Raw genomic sequence first — 21399 nt, 5'->3', positions numbered from 1 at the left:
CGTCAGAAACACGCTGACATTGACGCTGACATACAGTACATGTGATTTATCCCTCGCGTGCGTTTGATATAATGCGTTCCCCCTACATGCGACTGTCACTCTCTTTGTTCGACCGAACATGCCCTACATCTGTGCGCGACTCGCTCCGACTGGCCTAGATCTGAAGTGATGGCAAGTTTGCAGTTTCTACAACTTGGGTGTCATTCAGATCCTCTTCCAGGATTCATCTTCCCTACAAACAGAAAGCCTTGTGTCTCGGCGGAGCCCCGCGAGCAGACGTGCCAGACAACTCCTCAGCTGTTGCTTGTCTGCCTGGCACAATGTAAGCGTAGAGAAGTTAGTGCATGAGTTTGTTAAGTGTGTGTGTGTGTGTGCAGGGAGGCTGGTGTTACATACGTGTGATCTGTTGTGATGCATTTGGCCCGAAGCTGACATATTTAATCAAAGACGTCTCTGAGAATAGATGGGGTACTGTATAGATGTAACCCGGGAACTGTGGGTATGTCGCTATCTGACGGCACGGTGACAATACAACGCAGAGTCTGTACAGAAAAAAAAAAGTCTTGAAAAGATCCAGACTAGTCAAGAAATACAGACTCAGCGGTTTTAAGTGTTTTCAGACTATTGCGTGTGTTTTAACACCATTTTAAACAGTTAAATAAGTTAAATTCCTCTTTTTTCTGAAGGTCTAACCTGGTTTTATTTCCCATTACTGTTTCTCTTATAGCTAGCATGCTAAGTTTGACTAGCTCAGGCTAATTGCAGCTTTCGGGGAAAGAAAAAAAGCAGATTTTTACATTTTAAACATTTATTTTTCTTCTCTATGGCTGTATTTAATTATATCAAATATTAAATAGCGTGCATGTGAGTGTGAATGGTTGTCTGTCTCTCTGTGTTAGTCTTGCGATAGACTGGAGACATCCATACCCCCAACGCGACCCTCCAGAGGACAAGCGGTTACAGAAAATGAATGAACGAATTAATGAATTATTAAATATCACTTTTTAGATAATGCTATAGTTTGATAATTACTCAAAAGAGCTTAAATTATTGGGCGTCTAACAGGACAGAGGGCGATCTGAGCTGTATCTGTGCAGCAAAATTAAGTTTATAAATGAACTGCAACTCACAGTCTTGACAGTTGTGACCTTTTAAGGAGAAATCAAGTGTGCGTCTAAACCTTAGTACCTGTCGCATGACCTTTATGCAGTCACACTGCCACCCCAGCTTCCAGCAAAACATAAATTATGTCGCGAGGACGTGTGCATAAAGCTCAGTGTGTTTTTAACGGTGCTGTGGTCGTACCGCTGAGCAGGGGCTGGTTGCGTCGGTACGTAGCGGGCAGCGGGCCCAGGCGCTCCTGCCGCTGGCTCAGAACTCTGCTCAGGTGGCCCGTGTGGCGCAGGCTGCCGACGGTCACGCTGTGCAGGTACATCGGCTCCACGAAGTGGCTCAGCAGCGCCCCCTGCAGACCAAGGATGTTCCACCTAAGAGGGGGAGGAAGGAAGGAGTGGCATAAAGAAAAGATAGGATGAGCATTGATGATGAAAGAAGCGAGGAAGGAAGGAAGGACGGGAGGGGTGAGGGGGAATAGTTTTGGAGAGAGAGAGAGGGGATAGAGTGAGAAAAAGAGAGACAGATGTGAGAGCTTCGATGACAGGTAGAGACAATTTGATCATTATCTTGATGTGGGACGTGATGAACAACCCGGCAGCACACAAACACAAACACACATGTCCTCTCCTCCCAGAGACACAAACCATCATCGCCAACAACAGCGACACAGCCAAAGGTCAGTGCATCAGCATTCATTACATGGAGCAACACATTACCATGTGTGCATTCATCAGAGCCAGGGAGGTTAATGCACTGCATGGGGCTGCAGGAGAGCCTCCGTCGATTGCTCAGTGCGAAGGGGGCAATCACCTCCGGGTTTATTTAGGAAGGGCGGGGGGGCGACAGACAATCACTGCGAGGCTAATCCCGCCGTAGCCAGCTGGTCATGTGCTCCACCAACTGTCAAAATCTGACTCTATTTAACCAGCAGCTGCTAATATATGGATGCAAAACGATAATAGCCGTGTTTATTATCGTTCACGCCCTTCATGGAGGGAGAGGGATCCTGCAGCACCTGAGCTGTGTACTCTCCGGCGCATTGAACTAATGTGAGGCTCCACATTATACTACTAATTTTTACATTATTGTTCTTTTTGTTAATCAATGCCTCTTTATTGCAGATGCAATTACAGCAGCTTCTTTTTTTTGTACTCCTGCTTGCCGCTGACTTCCTAATCACTCATTACAGCTTCTTTTGCTTCCAAAGCAGTCAATTAACATCAGCAGCTTTCTGGGGAAACCACTAAACAGGTTCACGACGCAGCAGCGGCCGCCACCAGCCCGCCTCCGCTTTACCTCCAGTCTATCTGTCGGCTAGATCTGCCCCTTCCCTCACAAACAGAGAAGGAGGAGCTTTGTTCGGAAAAGGCTGAAATATTAATTTACCCAGAAAGCAACACCGTGAATCAGAAACATCTTCTAATCTCATGCAAGAAAAGGCCGCCATCTGGCTGGGGTGTGTGAATCTTAAAAGGGAGGAGAGGGGAGAGACCTCTTCTCTCTCTATCTCTCTCTGTGTGTGTGTGTGTGTGTGTCTCTCTACATTTCCTTCCTCCCCCTGTAAACGCAGACCATTAAAGTAATGTGTTCATCTGCATAAAACTGCAAGCGGAATGGAGAACATCATCGTTATATGAAAGCCATTTAGGCCCCCCCAATTAAATCCAGCTGTTGATTTCAAATCAAATATTAGCAGAGGAGGCTTCAGTGGGCCCGGCTTAAAAACAAAACAAAAAACAAAACCAAAAACATCATGAACTGGTGATGACTGTTGTTAAGGATATGATAAAAGCAAAGATCCTAATATCCCCTCTGGTCAAAGCTGAACTAACTATAATAAAGTGCAAGGAGTGAAGGAAGTGGGGGAATAAAAAAGTAATGGGAGGCTGCAAAATGAGTGTGACAGAGGACAAAAAGAGTATCCAGGGGATCACTTTAAGATTGCACAGCGACGGTGTGTGTGTGTGTGTGTGTGTGTGTGAGAGAGTCTACGGCCCTAAGCTCCTCTCAGTTCCACCCTCCACTCCTGACCTTGATAAACTGGCCCTCGGTGACCCACTCACTTTAACGGCGGGCACCGATCATTTACAGCGATATAAAAAAAATAAATAAAAAAGTAAAAAAGGAAGAGGAAGCCGTGGAGCAAAGAGAGCGCGTCTGTCGTCTGGCTTGGTGGGTTGGAGAGGGAGGGGGACGCGACGTGAGGGGAAGAGAAGCAGGGTGTCCCATCCCCCCTCCACCCCGTCACTCTATTTTTTTGTAAAGTAATTGCTTTCACCCCTGTTGGTGACCTGGGTAGATTTAATCACACCATCTCCAGCCCTGGCCAACTGAATCAAATTGGTCAAATTAACAGCGGCTACACAGGAGAAGGGTTCACCTCTCTCTCTCTAGCTCTCTCTCTTTCCTCCCGTGCTTGTGCCAGTCCTTTCACAGGCTCAGCTCAGCTGTGGTCCTGTATGGCTCAGTTGGCACAGCGTGGTGCTTACTAAGCTAAATTCATGGGTTCAGCTCCTGTTGAGGCCCGGTCATGGCAGGGAGAAAAAAAAAAAAAAAAACTGAGACTCTATTAAAAATCGATTTCAGATCTCTCAGAAAACAACAAGGGTGGAAGTGAAGAACGACTATTGTTGCGTTTATGTGACAAGATTGAGTGTTTTTAGTCGTGCTTGGATCACACCTCGGCGGATGATTGTCAGATCGTCTGCTGCTTGAGCTTGTGCAGACATCCATGGTTAAATTTGTCTTAAAGATAGATACTTTATTGATCCTGTCTGAAACTCTGCAAATGCATTTGTCAGAAGTGGGATTTGAACCTGCGCCCTAACCTGAAAGCAGCACCTCAGGCCGCTTGGTCAAGTGGGGACACGTTGTTCATATACAGCCTATCTATCTACGGTACTCAGCCTGAGGTCTATATTTAAGAGTTGCGATGTGTTTGTTGACATTTTCAGAACAGAATGGTGGGTGGTGACTGAATATATTCTTTATATTTATAAAGACATGTCTTTGTAATTCATTCATTCCTTTTTCTGTAACCGCTTGTCCTCTGGAAGGTTTGCAGAGGGACTGACGAGAGGCGGGGTACACCCTGGACAGGTCTCCAGTCTATCACAGGGCTAACACAGAGAGACAGACAACTATTCACACTCACACCTAACCAGCATGTCTTTGGACGGTGGGAGGAAGCTGGAGAACCTGGAGAGAACCCACGCAGACACAGGGAGAACATGCAAACTCCACACAGAAAGAAAGGCCCCAGTCGGCCGATGTATTCGACGAATGAGGCATCAGTGCTAAACACCACACCACTGAGCCGCCAATACAATATGTCTGAGGAAAATGCTGATATTATCTTTTTATGCCTTTGCTTTTTCTGCATTGGGTGAACTATTAGCGTCGGCAACTTTTAATTCTCACATTCTCTAGTTTTTCTCAGGACACGGCTGATGTTGGCACTTGAAAGCACCTTCCATACATGACTTCCTATGTCATAAATATGAGTTCCAGTTGAAGCCAGTTTAAGTCCAACCTCAAGTAAGTAGTTAATGTTACCAAATTATCAAATATGCCCTAACCATATAATGTACGTTAGATAGATAGATAGATAGATACTTTATTAATCCCAAGGGAAATTCAAGCATCCAGTAGCAGTAACATACATTGAACGTACAATACAAAAACTATATAAAAAATAGAAAGTAACTAGAAATAAAATGTTTTATACAGCTATAAACTATGTTAAAAATATAAAGTGACCAGTAGAAGTAGAAGGTTTTTTTTTTTTTTATAAATATGAGAGCTACAAATGGGGAGGACTGTGTGCAATTAAATTAGCTTGTAAACAGATGGATGAAATGAATAAATGAATGAAAATCACAGTCACCACATGTAGCAGAGGTAGACAGACATGGCAATGACAGAGTGACGTTAGTCAATTTGTACCTTGATGATTATTAAAACAAACAGATGCTGGTTGCATGTTTCTCTTGCAGAAGTGTATTAAAGTAATATCACAGCAGGTTTCTAAATCGAAAGTTGTACTTTTTTCAAACGGTAAAATGCAGACAACATCCTAGCTGCCTACACAGATAATACAATCCAGATACTTTGCACAACAAGGAACAAACAACCTCTTTCCGCACAGCTAAAATGTAAGAACACGTAGTAGTTGCTCGCTGATATACGAACAGCCATCACCTCCATTTCAGATCATAGACGACAGTTATTCATTAAACAAGCAGCGAGCGAGTGTCATGACGCATAACTGTGTCGCGGTCTTCCTCTGCTTGTAAATAAGCTCCAGCGAGTACGCACTCGTGCCTCCACGCTTCACACATGCACACGGTGTGAAAACGGAGGCGGGAGAAACAAAGCTGTCCGGATTTAGCGCCGCCATCTGTTCTACGCTGGCCTGCCAACATGTGGACGATATGTAAAGAGTTTTAGGGGCAAACACAGGCTCCAGTGTGCTTTTTACTCCCCGTTGAAATAAAAAAAAAAAGATGCAACTATGATTGTCACAGGATAGTAAACTTGTGGTTACGTGTAGGCTTGTAAATCAATAGTCTATAGTGGGTAAAGCATTCTATGACTAATATGTTAGCCGGATATAAGTCAGCCCTACAGATCTACAGATTAAAACAAAGCTGGTATTAATACGCTAATTCATTAGAATTGGATTAAGCATTCAAGTCACATATGGGAAATCAATACCACCGCCAGCACTACAAAACAGCACGGCTCATGGCAACACACCTGCAAGCGCACACAGACGCGCTAAGGTAAATATCAGACGGAGCTCTAGCCGGCTCAGAAATACATGTTAAAGTGCTGTTATTTAAACAGAGATCCCTGCCTCTCATAAAGAAGCTAATCTCCTAATCAAGCTAACCTTTCCACCAATCAGTTTCCTGTTTTTTTCTCAGTAGAACAGAGACGCTCACTAGGAGACGAGATTATCACTTCTACAAATAAGACATGGAGCGGACGGAAATGCAAAAAACAACGGAGACAGAACAGAGGATGGGAAGCTGGAACACGTGGCGGCACTGACCTGGTGATCTTGTCGGTGCAGGACATGGTGATGAGCTGCTCGCCCTGCAGGACGCCGTCCCAGGTCTGGACGGGCCCCCGACATCGCACGGGCACCGTCCCCTCGCCCGACTCGATTTTGGTCCGCAGGTGGCTCCTGTGCTTCCTCATGAGGTGTCTGCTGCTGTGTACTGAGAGAGACACAGCACACACGATGACGTACGGTAAGTAGGAACGTCCACTAACGTCACAGGTTTATGGAAGTCTGCGACAAAAAGCATCTTGTTGGGAATTAAACTCCTTCTACAAACTTCTTTGCTAAACAGTCTACAACCTAATTGCTGATGAGAAAAGTTAATAGGTGTATGGGTTGTGGGTACATGCTTTGGAAAGTTTGTACTGTAAGTTCATATAAACTGAGAAAACAACCCTTGTGTTGTTAACATCATTAGCAGGGTTGGATCCACTTAATATCATGTGGTTTTGTGTGGGTGTTGCAGCATGACCTCTACAGATGCTAACCATGTTAGGTAAAGTCAGTGGTTAGGCTCTTTCATATGTTCTCCCAGTGTCTGTGCAGGTTTCCTCCAAAAAAAACTAAGGTTTGGGTTTACTAGAGACTCTAAAATGTTAAGTGTGAATGACTTTATGTGACACATAATAACATGCATATCTCTCAGGCACGACGAGCGAATGTACATAAATACTTATTTGAATAACCTCTCATTTCCCTGTGGCTTAAACACCCCGTCCTTCCCTCTTCTTTCCTTCCCCCCGCCTGCCTCCAGAGCCGCTGCTTTAGCTGATCTGACAGCAGCTAAAAATTAAGCCCCCCCCCCCCCCCCCCCCGACTTCCAGCTCAGAAATGTTGAAGAACAGTCGGGGAAAAGGTGCTCTGTGATTTTTTTAATCTCCGAGAGCGCGCTGCAGAACGTTTAGAAAGTTTAATGACTAAAAAGTTCAAAGTCTCTTTTTCAAGAAGAAGAAGAAGAAGAAAGTCTCACCATGTACTGCACTGTCATGTAGATATATGTACTCACAGAGCTGAAAAGCAGCTTCGGTCAGTGATGGTGAGGGGGAAATATAGTCCAGATTACATTTTTTAAACTCGCAGGCCACCAGACAAATGCAGCTTTAAATGAATATTCAATTTATTTTCCGTCTGTAAGCAATAAATTGTCATTTAGTCGGCACAGGGCGGCTGAAAGAGGCCAAGGACAGAGTGTGGCATGAAAAGGCTGCCAGTGTCTGGTGTTGGAAACAAGAAATTGCTATTTCTATAAAGCCAAGAGACTGACAGAGAAAAATAGCTTTATTTTCTTATTTGAGTCAATAAGTCAACACACGGAAACACTGGTATCTTACGGTCAGTGGTGATTTCATATGGAGAGTTGAGCCTCCCGTCTCCACACGGCGAGGTGCTGATGTACATGTGGAAGTGGACGTTGTCTCTCAACCTGTAGCCGCACTCCTCGTGTCGCACGAATATCGACTCCTCCCAGTCCTCCGGCCTTTTACTGCGGCGGCGTGAGTGAAAAAGGAGAGAAAAGGCAACGAGAAGGAAGGAAGGAAGGGAGACTGATGAGAAAACTAGCACCATTCATCACGGCATAGGAAATAGATTTCCACTTTTCTTTTCCGATGATGAAGTGAGGGGGAGAGGGAGAGAGGTGGACACCGGCCCTTTCCTCTGACCACAGTCCATTCTCCTCCTGTCAGACTGACCAGTGTGCACTGCTGACTGTTCAAATAACTCAGGGAGAAACACGGGGAGTAAATCCAACCTGCTGGTCTGTATATTAGCTGATTTTGAGTCGTGAAATTGTCATTGTGAAGGTCATGGAATGAGAAATAAGGAATAGATTCTGCAATTAAACAGTTATAAAACAAAAGAAGCCGGGAAGACGGAAGGTGAGCTTCCCAAGCAGACAAAATATTTGTGGTGGACTTTATGTGGTGGTGGACACGTCCACGTCACCCATGACAGGAATTTCGAACAAACGTCTAATATAATGCATCGATGAAATTATTACATTTTAAAGGGGAATTACCATTTTTCACAACCTGGACCTTATTTCTGGCATAAAATACAATCGTTTACTCACCCATATAACTTTGGTGTCATTTGGAGTCATTCGTCAGATATTTAGATCTGCGTGTATCCATATAGTGGGAGTGAATGGGGCACCGAAACGCAGCCTCTAAATAACGCATTATCTGCTGCGAAACTTGTTTATTTCACCAATATTTTATTATGATACGCTAGTGCTATTCCCCGTTGAGTCCGGAGTTACCTGTTATCTATTCGTGGACGTGCAGAGGTTTGTTGTTCTTCGTCCAGCTGTTCCTCTCTCTGCCTCCACATCCTCCTTTCAACGAGCTCCTCATCCGTATACTCTGGCTCAAAACGGTATGGACGTCCATCATAAACAAAGTTGTCGTCCACAACCTTGTTGGTCCAGGTTATAAAAAACGGTAATTCCCCTTTAAGGTGAACTTTACATTGCCATCCCAAAATAAAGTCTTCACTGGGGTGTTTCTCCACGCATCCAGTGTATAGACAGTGACCTGCAGCCGACAGTCTAAACTTCTAGTTAGTTACTGATGCATTAACACATAAACATCATGTTCATGTTGTCCAAATTGTGCTAAAACATGGTTATTATGAATGTAAAATAAACGCAGTAGAGTATAAAGTCGTATTAAACAGAAATACTCGAGTAGAAGTACAAGTTTTTTCAAATCACTCTGAGATGATGCATATTACAAAGCAAAATCTCTAATTCATAGAGTCCAGGGTTGTTTATTTTGTCCTTATAGTTGTGAAAAAATCACTGACTGAATTAAAAATGTTTTATTTTTTTTCTCGAGATGATATTTTGAAGTAGAGACTAATACTCTTCTTTATATTTGAGGACGCATTAATGCTTGCAGCTGTGCACATATTGTCGGTGACTAAACCAGACAAGCCTTGAGACATATGTCTTACAAGGAAATACACCATCAGTCAGATGGATTAGCGACAAAAAAATACTTTTCAATTAAGTCTTTTAAGATCGCTAAATCCGTGAATTAAAAACACATTTTCCCGTCCACGAATGAGTAGGTGAGTACTCAGAATAAGATCACTAGATTGCACATAATCTGACTGAGGAATAAAGCTGCCATCGCACGGGCGAAGTATATTCAAACCGCGCATCATAATGCAAAGCACGCCTGCATTCTTTACATAACCTCTCCTCCGTCTCCGATGTCCTTTCGCGGAGTGTAAATATGGCAGTTCTGGCATTTTGTTTGGTCATTTCATTATGACTTATCTACCCCATTAGCCATTTTACTCCGCTGCAAAGTCTCCGTACCTGCCACCCAGCATTGTGCTAAGACAAAAAGTCAGTGCTGTGTATGCAAATATGACATTCAACGATCTAGACTTCCATCCACTAATCTGATACATCAGCCTTGCTAGCGAGTTCCTCGGGGGAGCACAAAAACATAATATATGCCTCCGGTGCTGGAGGCAGTTAGGAGTCTAAAACTCTGTCTCCAGATGCAGGTAAAGAGCTCGGTGAGTGCACCACAGCAAACCGTACAGGTTGCAATAACGCACAAAGAAGATTTTTGTTTATCTTTTTTTTTTTTTTTTTTTAATGCGGAAAACAAATAGGCCATTGAGACCCCGAGATGAACCAGTTGAGTGTGTGATAGGATGCTTAGTTAGTTGGAGAGAACGGCGCACATACGGCTTGTTGATTACTGAAAAGTCTCTTGTGAACAAATGAGTTCTGTTTCCATGGAGCTTTTTACAGACGAGAGAGATTTCTGTGGAACCGCAGGTCACGACATACAAAATATAATGTTGTTAAGTATATTGTAGTGACTAATGTAAAGTTAAAACTGTTGGAGGCACCTTGGAAACTAAAGTCTATGAAGCATTAAGTTAACAACAGTTAAACTTAGACTGATATACAGTCACTTCTAGAAATACAAGAACATCCTCTAGTATTTTCTCGTCGCCATATACCTTATACACCGATCAGGCATAACATTATGACCATCTTCCTAATATTGTGTAGGTCTCCCTTGTTCCTCCAAAACAGTTCATCAGAGAATGGACATGGGCCTTCTGAGGGTGTCCTGTGGTGTCTGGGAACAGGATGTTGTTAGTGGGGGGCCTTTGAGGGGAGGGGCCTCTGTGGATCATCCCTCAGATACTTGATCAGTTTGGGATCTAGTGAATTTGGAGGCCAGGTCAACACCTTGCTCTGTTCTTCATGTTTTTTTGAGTTGTTCCTGAAGCATTTTGTGGCTGCATCCTGCTGGGGATGGCTGCTGCCATCAAGGAATGTCATTGCTATGGGGTGGGGGTGTCTGGTCTGGTCTAGGTGGGAGCTACATGTCTAAGTAACATCCACATGAATGAATGAATGCCAGGTCCAAAAGTTTCCCAGCAGAACATTAAATTGTCACAAGATTGTGAATGTTATTTACTTCTCCTGTCAGCGGTTTTAATGTTGTGGCTGATGGGTGTATACTACATTAGTCCACTGTAACAACTCTGCAGTTCAATAAACTACAAACCAATATGAATTTTGATGATCTAATTTGGAATATTTTTAGCTTTCTTCTACATAAAACTTTGGACTTCAATTGCTGGACAAACCACCTCAAATGTTCTTCTAAACAACTGCACTTAAATTAATTGAGTTAAAACAAGTTAGAGAATCCAGCATTCAATTTGTCTTTTGGCTAAAATGAAATAAAAGTCCGCTCAATACACACGATTAACCTATTCAGGTCAGCCAAACAAAAAACAGGTCTTCATTCAGATTTCAAAGCGGCAGACTATACGAGGTCAAGTAGTGCTTGGGAAAAGTCTGTGGATTTCAAAGATAGAGCAGGAGATAGGTCTGTTACCTCAAGTAGAGTTCAAGTTGAGAGTAGAGGAAGCGTAGCAGGGCTCTGCGGGCCGTGACTTCGGCGTGACAGTCGTTGACCACTTGGCCCTGGTCGCTCAGGTACTCCCCGTTGATGCACTTGGTGCCTGTGGATAGCGCCACCACCTGGGCGTGCCTCAGGTCCAGACCTGTTGAAGAAATACAGACAATGAGTTGAGCTCATTGTCATATTTTCCATTAATTCTTCAGTCCGTGAGCTGAATCATAACCCATGATAACTAAAGGTTAAGACATCAGAAAAAAAGTTTAAAACACACACAGACAGGGAGAAAACTGATTTGAATTCTTGTCATTGCTGAAATTAAAACAGAAAAACACCCACAAAAGAGGAAACACCCAAACGTATGATGTAATGTGATTTATAACACAGCTGTTATTTCTAGAATAAAGATTAAAACCTTTCCATCAATAAAGTCAGCTTCTCTACTGAACTAGAATTACATCCTCAGGGTTGTACACCTCTACCAATGGAATTTAATGAGGCCCTCGAGGCAAGAGATATATACTGTATATAGAAATATAAACTGATTTGACTTGAATGTGCTTCGAAGGTTTTGTTCTTGTTCTGCTGCATGTCTACTGTATTAGTGTGTTAAACAGACTTAAAATCCTTGTAGGTGTTCACGTGTTTTGCGAATAAGGCCGATTTACACTATATGAACCCCACAGTTAAAAATAACCAGGGTTAAGGGCTGTCCTAGCCTGGAAGCAAAACTTTTGTGGGGAAAATAAGTCTGGAATGACTCCGTTGTGGACTTAATTATGCTCCAGAAAAGATCTGCTGGGCCAATCAAATGATTTGTGTGGGATTTATTCAGTGACGGACACAAGAGTAACAGCAACGTGGAGTTGAATGGCTCTAACTGGTTGTACGGCAGTCCAATTGTGTGCAGGGGTATTTTTATTACATACCCCTGTATTGGTCAACCAATCACAAAACCCAAGAAACACCAGCCGTGAGCCAGACAGCCCTTGACATCCACAGAGCCAACCAGGTCTGCTGCTTCCTCACTGTTTTTGTTTGGGATGGTTTCTTTCTTTACTAACCTTGGTCCCTTGGGAATATGAGTCCTGAAAACACAGCCCTAACAGTCTTATCATCCATGTCTTTCCACTCTTTTATACCTCTGTGAAACACAACCGAATCATAAAGCAGTGTTTCCCTCAAGCTTTTGTGAGACCCTGACGTTTTAGCTATATTTATATTATTTTATTGGCTATCCCAGATATTAAAAACAATTTATACAGTATATGAAATGTCTGCACATAAAAAAATTATGCATTTTGCATCAGTCCATTTTTAAATTACTGTAATAATGTGGATATTGGATTAAGCGACAAATAGCAGCAGCCTGTGCAGTTCATCTACATGACATAATACTGTTAGATCAAATAAAGTATCAGCGAACAAATCTAATTTATAGAAAACAGTTGACTTTCAATCTAACTCTGCTGGCTAGTGCTTATAAAGTTTAGCTAGTTAACGTTGTGTCTGGAGTCGTTTCCTTTGGGTTTTGACCTACTCTCTTAAAATAATTTTAAATCTACATGTTCTAAAACATCAAGAGCACAAACATCAGGTTTTAAAAATATGCGGTAACGTCAATTTTTATTAGCTTCACATGCTAGCTGAGTTGTCCGTGCCGTTTTCTCCGTCAGATTAAATTCAGAACAGAACAGATGAGCGAGGTGCTTTCGGGGGCATTAGGAAAAACAAGGCAAGCACAACGTTGTTTGAAACGTCCAAAAATATTTCTGATTCGTTATGAAACTATGGCGGAGTAAATTCGACCCATAGTATAGGCAGCTTTAAGGTCATCATTCTCCTGCCACACCACCACAGGCTCTCTTAGCCCGGCTTCTTAGCCATCACTGGGTCAGAGCAAGAAAAATTAACTTGTCATGATGTTGAAAGATAACCAGGTACAGTACCACCTGTCTGGTAATTGACCTCGCTAGCTTTTGCAGCTCATTTTAGCTAACTGTACAGAGCATCCAGTAGTGCTTTTGTGGAAACCATGCAGACTGGAAACAAAGATTTATGCTAACAGTCCTGAGACCAAGGAAAAAGGAAGGAGTAGCATATTTAGAATGAGTAATTAGACGATGTCAGATTTCCAGTATGGTGGTACGAGTCTTTATCCTCTAAGAAGCAAGGATCCAACCCACTCTGTTTGTGATAATATGACGTGAGCTTCCAAAGAGTTCACCCAAAGTGGCAATCCCGACACGAGACATGAAACAAATGCTGAGAGAGATCAAAGATCCAAAAAGCCATCCTGTCTTCATGTCGGTTTTCCTTTGACAAAAAAGAGACTTTTCTCAGTGAGGATTCAGGCCAGTGCAGGGCCATGTGACTGACTGACAGATAGACAGAGGAAGGGGGGAGGAAGGAGGGGGGGGGGGGGGGGGGGGGTCAGCACGTTAACGGCTTGCCATTCCTTCCTTGGCTGCCACAAATCTCTCCCATCGCCTCTGAAAGTCAGGCTTCGCTGGCTTCTGGCAGACCTGCAGGCATCGCCAGACCGGCACATGAGCTTTTATCAGCCTCGGCCCAGATGGCACCGCGGCGTTAGAGTCCTGACACCTCCACTGATGAGGAGAAGGAAGGAGGGCAGGGGAGGAAAAAAGCAGAGAGAGGGGGAGGTGTGTGTGTGTATGTGTGGGCAGTTAAGGTAAAAGGAGCACAGAGAAGAAGAAAGGACCGTCTCAGGAGGGTGGAACAAGTTAAACTTTTACTTTTACTTAAAAAAAAAAACTGCAAACAGAATTTTTGTCCATCGAGGGACTTTTAAAACTTTTTTTTCCTGTATACAAACTGTCAAACTGAGGACAAAAAACATGGGATTAATGCTCTGAACTACTAGGACTAAGCAAAGCGCTGTTGTCTAGTTAGTGGATTTTATTCTTCTCCTTTTCATCTGTTCATGTTTACAGTCGCTAACTCCTGGGGACTTTGAGTTTGTTCCAAACATAAAAGTAATACTGTCACCCTTGAAATTGATATAACGGAGATGCTTGCAAACATTTACTAATTTAAATACCATGCAGATATAGTGATTTTATCTGAATATTAGCCAAATAGTCACTCTATTTTAAGCTCTATTTTGGTCTCCACCCACTCGTCTGGATCTTTAGCTGTTAAATGCTTGACTACGTTCACCAGGTAGTTCGTCTTTGTACATTTGTCAGAGATTTGGGGCTTTTATGAATTACTTTTGATAGATGTTAGTGAAAAGAGCCACACAGAAAACACACAGATGAACGCTGAACAAAAACAATAAAGTTGCTAAAATTAGCTTAAATGTGCGATAAACTTCTGTTGAGACAAGAGTTGTAGGGAAGTATTTTGCTTGTTGGACACTGGCTACTCTGGAAAATATCATTCACCACACAGCGTTTCAACAAGTATGTGACTTAACAGACAATAGAAAAGGTAAGAAACTACCTATGTAATAAGAGAATGGGCCAAAACCTCAAAATAAAGCAACACCTTTCCATTATTTGGCCCAGGGGAGAAAACTCTACCCCTGTTTTTATTTAAATCCAGGCGATCTTGTCTCTTACTGTACCCTTCATTCTGCGTACAAATCTTTAAAGCTCTTTAAGTTTAGAGCAACACAAACACAGACTCCTGGTTTTCAGGACTTCCTGATAAATTTCTTAACCTATAAGCAATATTTTGAGATATGTTCTGTAAAAATACGGGTTTGAATCCATGGGCAGACTGTGACCTTTCTGCGTGGAGTTTGCACGTTCTCCCTGTGTCTGTGTGGGTTCTCCAGCTTCCTCCCACCGTCCAAAGACATGCTCGGTGAATTCGTGATTCCTATTTGGCCGTAGGTGAGAGTGTGAAGGTGTTAGCCCTGCAACCTCGCCTCTCGCCCAATGACAGCTGGGATAGGCCTCCAGAGGACAAGCGGTTACAGAAAATAAATGAATGAATGAATGAACTCTACTAGATGTGACGCAAGTGAAATTAATCAGAACTAACAGTGCATCCATTTTACTCATAATGGCACTAGGAGACTTTTCATTGAGCTTGGTTGCTGCAATAACAAATACAGTCTGCACCCACTACAGAGTCCTGGACGGTGAAAGGGGTCAAAGAGGTGAACTGAAATCAAATGATACCATCTCCTGGTCAGTGCACATTTATTTACTCACATGTCTTACGAGCGTCACACCTTTTTGTCAGGGTGCTAACAGAATTACGTATGTGGTGTGTGCACATCGTCAGCAACACATCACCCCGTGCATACAGCTGTGTCAGGTCGGTTTAATATCACCACCATCGAAGCATATTTCTGCACTTTCTGTAGCAAACATCACTACCGGAGGAACTGCAGAGAAAGAAGTAGGTTAAACGTGCACAGGAAACATGCGATACTTATATATTTATTTATTTATGAGCATCCAGTCCCGTGAAAGTCTCACTATCACGAGTGCAGCTATTGACATTCCCCGTAAGCAATGCAACCCAATTCCTCCTCGGTGATAAAGCAAGTTCAAAAAGGTAACAGACTCTCCCAATTTCATTCTCCTGCTTTTCCTTGCCGTTCCACTTTGCGATTGTTTAGATCAATTTTGCAGTGGATAATTTCTGCTGCGCTGCTCGCTACCCTCCCATGAAATTGGCACCGAGGTTGCCTTCAGTTTGCAGGAGAGAGGAGAGGAGAGGAGAGGAGGAGACATGAATGAAAGAGAAAGAGAGAGAGAGAGAGTCAGAGAGGGAGCCCCACAGGCAGTGAGCTGTTTTTAAACCAGGAATAATCAGCTTCATCACAGAAATACAAAAAGAAACGGTCAAAGGGAACAAGGTAGAGAAGAGCCAAAGGCCCGAGGCTCTCTTCACACACAAATACATCTGTTGATTACTGGTGATTCAAAGATGTCACACCCCGGGATAACAGCACTGTCAAAAAGCATGTACATCACAGACAGAGACCTGGAAACACTCACTATGGCAACTGCTCCACACAGCTCATAGCTCCAATATTGTCAGAGGCCTTTAAAAACAGGACGACAGAGCACACGGGTCTCTGTGAAGGAGGCACATGGAACTTTTTTTTTATTTTTTTATTTTTTGGTCAGGTGCACACAGACATTTATTTTAACGTGATTCTGATTACTGCTCCTGAACTCGGCTGCACCCAAGTGGAGGGAAGAGTGAGGTGGGAGGTGTGGTAACAATCAGGCAAAGCTGTGCAATTTCCCTGTCGAGAATTAAAGGGAATTTGTGCAGGCACCGCTCGCCCGCCGGGTCAAAAGTGTGAGCAAATTGCAGTCATATTCAAGTGATTGACACCCAGGCAAGTCATATTCAAGATATTACCTGTTTCTGAGGCTAAGCTGGGCAGTTTAACTCATTTGACTCTACATTATGCAACGGTTTCCTCTCGGGAGAAGCTTTTGTGGCACATCCTGTCCACATCGTTATATTTGTCACCATATTGCACGAGTGCTGTGGCGCAGACACGCTGCTTTCAAAAAAAGCGAGGTACTTTTATCAGCCGTGGGCGATGTTAGCACCCGTGGCTAAAATACAGTCTGTGCCTGCACACCTGACTAGAAACTGCATGTTGTGCCTTTGTCATGAACCGTCGGCACATTGTGACCTAGAGACAATGAACAGGTACTCGTACACAGGTACACTTGAGGTGTAAGAAAGATCAGAGTTGGACTTAAGTCAACACATTTATCAAACAGCTCCAGCATATGTGTTTCCTCTGCGTTTCTGCTTAATGTTGCATCAAATCCACCCCCCCACCCACAACAGTGGTCTGGTCTCTCTGCACGTCGGGAAGATGGCCTCTCACCGCCGGTGCCGCATCACACTACATTACACAGCGCCGCAGCAGACTGTGAGACAGTTGTTGAGGCTGCTGGACTGGACGACCTCACACCCGAAATCAGACTTTCATGTAAGAGGCCGGACTAGTGATTCAGAGAGGCTGGAAAACAGAGTGGGATGCACGGAGGTCGTCGATGTCAAACAGAGAAAGGGGAACACTGAAATCAGCAGCTTCACTACAGTAGCATCTTTTATTCTACCACAGAAGGATTTCTTCTTACTTCTGCAGTTTTTTAAAGCTGTTTTCTTTATTTCGATTCGTAATTTTTCCTCATAAGCTGGTGATGAGTTTGCTTTTGTTACAGTCTCCCCAATAAACCACCACCAGTGCCCACCCAACCATCCTCTCAGTTGAATAACTCATTCCTGTGGAGACCTACTGGAAAAATGCATATACTTAGCCCCAACCCTTAATTAGAAAGTTCATTGGATATTTATATTACATATAACAAGTTCATTTCTGTATAAAACTTCCTGGTTTTAGAAATTTAAGAAAAATAAAGGGCTATTAAGCCGTGCAGGATGTACTTTTTCATACAATCTATTGAGGCTGAGCGATAACTTGATTTTACTGATTAATCCGAGTTTGTTAAAATAAGATTTCCGCCTCTTTCGCTCCCTTCAGGGTCCCATAATACATTTACTTCCCACAGATAAACGCAACATGGCAGCAAGCAGAGAAGACATGATCTCGTCCGTAGTTGGGAGCTGGTTCGATTTTGCGGAGTCAGACCCCAAACAAACCGCGGTTTAGTTTTAACGTTTGTTTAAAAGCTGTGGCAACCAAAAGGCGGCAGCCACCGAGTGGGTTGTAGTGTAAACTGTTGTTTACTATGAGGTGATGCACAAGTCCAAAGACAACATTGGCAGAAAAGACCGGTGGGAAGTTATTTTGAGTGCAGTTGTGATGCATATCACTAAAGACATGATGCAAATAACCTGGAAACTTTAACCCTCATACCTGATATGGACAAAAGTGTCCTTTTCAGGTTTTATTTTTTTGATTACTCAGTGTTGGTTATGCTTGCTGCTATGATATTTGGTAAAGGTGTGTATTTTTTAACAGATTTTGATATTTCAAAAACAAGTCCCATAATACTCTATTTTTACACTGTGTAACCTAAATAGTTACGTTGTTACCACTAAGGGACAAAAGTGTCCTCTTTTAAAATGCCATAAAAATGGCATATGTTAATATTTTTTTCAGCTTTTTTTACATAAATCTTTTAATCTACTTCAGTCCTAATCATAAATACCAAATGTTTGATTATTTATTTAATATTTTAAGCCTTAATATGCCAGTGTTTGTGATGGCATCAAAAATTTATTGTAAAAAAAACACACAAAAAATGAAATATTTTCAATAATCTGAATGCAAAGTGGATTTTTCTTGGGGGATTATTACAGCCTTGGATATGTCAATGAACAGTAGAAAGATTGATTTTGATGGATTTTTAGTTTTTTTGTAGTGTCAGATTTACAAAAATAGTTACGTTGTTACCACTAAGGGACAAAAGTGTCTTCTTCAAAAATGCCATAAAAATGGCATATGTTAATATTTTTTCTGCTTTTTTTTTTTACATAAATCTTTTAATCTACTTCAGTTCTAATCATAAATACCAAATTTTTGATTATTTTCAATATTTTAACCCGGGTATGAGGGTTAAATCCTGGGTGTGTGTGCTACCACGCTGCAAATATTTGGCTTAAATTGCCAAGTGTTAAAATATCACTAGAGTGTTTCAGGGGGTGCCACTTTATCCCACTACAACAGACCCATGGTTTGGCCGAATCATGCATGCCACATGAGCTTGACGGAGAAAATCAATTTGACTTTGTTAATTTTATTATTTAAAGGTAAAAGTAAAGCTTGCTTTAAATAATTTCTTTGTCCTTTGTAGTTTGTAGTAGTTTTTTTTAAGGAAGGCGAAAATATCATGGTGGTTAACATTGATGCTTCACAGTAAGAAGGTTCTGGGTTTGAATCCGTCAGGTTTGACTGGGGCCTTTCTGTGTGGAGCTTCCATGTTTTCCAGGTACTCCAGCTTCCTCCCACCGTCCAAAGACATGCTAGTTAGGTTAATTCTAAATTGGCCGTAGGTGTGACTGGTTGTCTGTCTCTCTGTGTTAGCGCTGAGATAGACTGGAGACCTGTACCCCGCCTCTCGCCCAATGACAGCTGGGATAGGCTCCAGCCCCCAACCTAAAAACTGGAGATCTAATTCTTAGTTACTTGTTTACTGCTACTTGAGTTAAACTTTCAATACAGGCCTTGATTTATTGTTGTTTTTATAGGAGCGAAGGGTCTGAATACCTGTGCTAACCAGTTAGCCACTGTGAATTACTGCAGAAACACATATAGAGGATAAAGCTTCAACAATATTCTTCATGGCCATAAGAACCAGTGAGAGCGTCAAAGAAAAATCATCTAAATGTCCATGAACTGTGCAATGATCCACTATTACACATGCAAACTGCAATTGACAGACACGATGAAGCTATAATCAGAACTCTTTTATTCTCTTTGGTTAAAAAACAGGAAAAAAACCAACCTGTTTCCTAATAAGCTGCCCATTATCTCAGAGCACCATAAAGCAGACGCTTAAACATTTTCTTCTGGAGCCCGACGAGCTCTCAAGGTCAACTCATTTATATGCCATTTGGGCCGAGCGCCACAAATCCCATCTTTCATGCGCTCTTTCAACACAAGATGCTGGGTGATTACGCTGAATGTCATCCAAGCCGAATCACAGAAAATCTCTAAAAGAAAAAAAAAAAGAAAAAAACTCTGGTCGCCAGCAGAGAGGAAGGGAGGGGGGAGAAAAATAAATAAAAAACACAACTTGGCACGAGAGGAGAATGCATCCTGTTGAATCTTTATTAGCTTTAAACAGAAACTGCTCTGAACGTATAAGGGTGGCTTTGTGGAAGGCTGCTGAAGCTCTCAAATCTCTCTCTCTCTCTCTCTCTGCTGCAACACACCCGGGCACATCTCTGCTACAAGCTGTTTTGTTGCCGGATGCGATTATTGAACGTTACGATTTCGCGACACCCGGAAAACCAGATAAAGAGCAGAGAGAAAAAAAAAATAAATCCCTATTTGAAAGTGGATATGCAGACTAAGAACCCTGGCTTAACTGTCATTTATAATCAACTTGTTTGAAACCCCTTTTGCTCTCATCTTCAGTCCCAGTGGTATCCCTCCTCACGCTGAGTCTCATCACTGAGCTCAATGAAAAAGCCTCAGAAGAAGCTTCTCTCATCCCGACAAACAAATTTTAAGAAAAAAGAAACCAAGGCGAGGAAGGAGGAGGAGGAGGAGGAGGCAGGGCGGGTGTATCTTTTTAGCACATGTGGACGTTCCTGATTTTTCATGTCTCCGAGCACATCTGAACAATGTTTACCATCTCCAGACGCCCAATGCTATCTCAGATCGATTCAAATCAGATTTTCCACACTATTTGACGGCGTGTGCCGGCAGTTTGCTTTGGCGCTCGTCTCGCAGCTCTCAGCCTAGTGGCGAGGCTAATCTCACTCAGGTTGAGGCTCAACCGTCTCGGCAGGACTCTGGCGGGGTGGGGGCCACGCTGTCTGTCTGTCTGCGGGTTCAAAGACGGACCCTGATTAATATTCTCCGAGCAGAAGCATGAGACAGAAAGAGAGGGGACGGGCGGGAGGGGGTACAGAACAGGACTCCCCAGTGTTCCTGTCAAGTTTGGTGTCTGACTGCACGGACGCTGGCGACCACATCGCTGCCACCGCCGCCGCCGCCGCCGCTGCTGCTGCGACCGCCGCCTCACTGCGGATACTTGGCAGCCCTATGTCTGGATCTTTGAAGATAACGTGTGCTATTAATAAACAAACAGAAGCAATTACTGGGAGGCAGAGGAGAGGAGAGGGATTGGATTAGGTCAGGATGAGCGCCGGTCTCACTGAAGTCTAAACTGATGAGCTGCAGCACTCCAAAGACAGCAGAGATACCAATCCCTTCTCGCTGACCCCTGCACCCCCACAGCCTGCAGCCACACAGGGAGATAACGCTCCTCTGTGTGTGTGTGTGTCTGGGCGTGTGCACGCAGTTGTGTGTGCATGGTCACTTATATTATATCCCTCAAAGACTGAAGGCCCTCTGTTTTGTACCATGGCTCCTGATATATCTCAGTCTGAGGAATATTACTGCAAAATATGTTTTGGGATTAATTAATCGGTTTCAAATACATAAAAAATGACGAAAATGAATGTGTAACTGAGGGAAGATGCCAAAACAATATAATCCATCTGGATCTGTGTACTTTTTGGCATTTCAAGTTCGGTTTTAGACTTTAAAAATAAATAAATAAGTTGACTGAAGTGAGGAAACCAGACAAATCTACCTTCTACCTTCACACTCTCACACAAACATTAGCTGCTTATAGAGAAAAGACATCATAGCTTATTTCT

At 42.9% G+C, this 21399-nt stretch overlaps 1 protein-coding gene across 1 annotated transcript in view; it reads right to left on the bottom strand.

Moving 5' to 3' along the window:
- The window catches only part of adarb2 (adenosine deaminase RNA specific B2 (inactive)), a gene marked incomplete at both ends in the record, with an annotated part of 187748 nt that overhangs the window by 6638 nt on the left and 159711 nt on the right, over positions 1-21399 (bottom strand). Inside the window, 4 exons of the mRNA XM_084565603.1 lie at positions 1306-1487; positions 6173-6341; positions 7516-7667; positions 11065-11233. Of these exons, the coding sequence (XP_084421729.1) occupies positions 1306-1487; positions 6173-6341; positions 7516-7667; positions 11065-11233 (672 nt within the window). The remainder of the gene's footprint in view (positions 1-1305; positions 1488-6172; positions 6342-7515; positions 7668-11064; positions 11234-21399) is intronic.

This window comes from Chelon labrosus (genome assembly GCF_963514085.1).
Source record: "Chelon labrosus genome assembly, chromosome: 18".
In the NCBI taxonomy this organism is placed as follows: Eukaryota; Metazoa; Chordata; class Actinopteri; order Mugiliformes; family Mugilidae; genus Chelon; species Chelon labrosus.
Note: the sequence above shows the minus strand (reverse complement) of the source record. Positions and strands in the feature narration are given on the sequence as shown.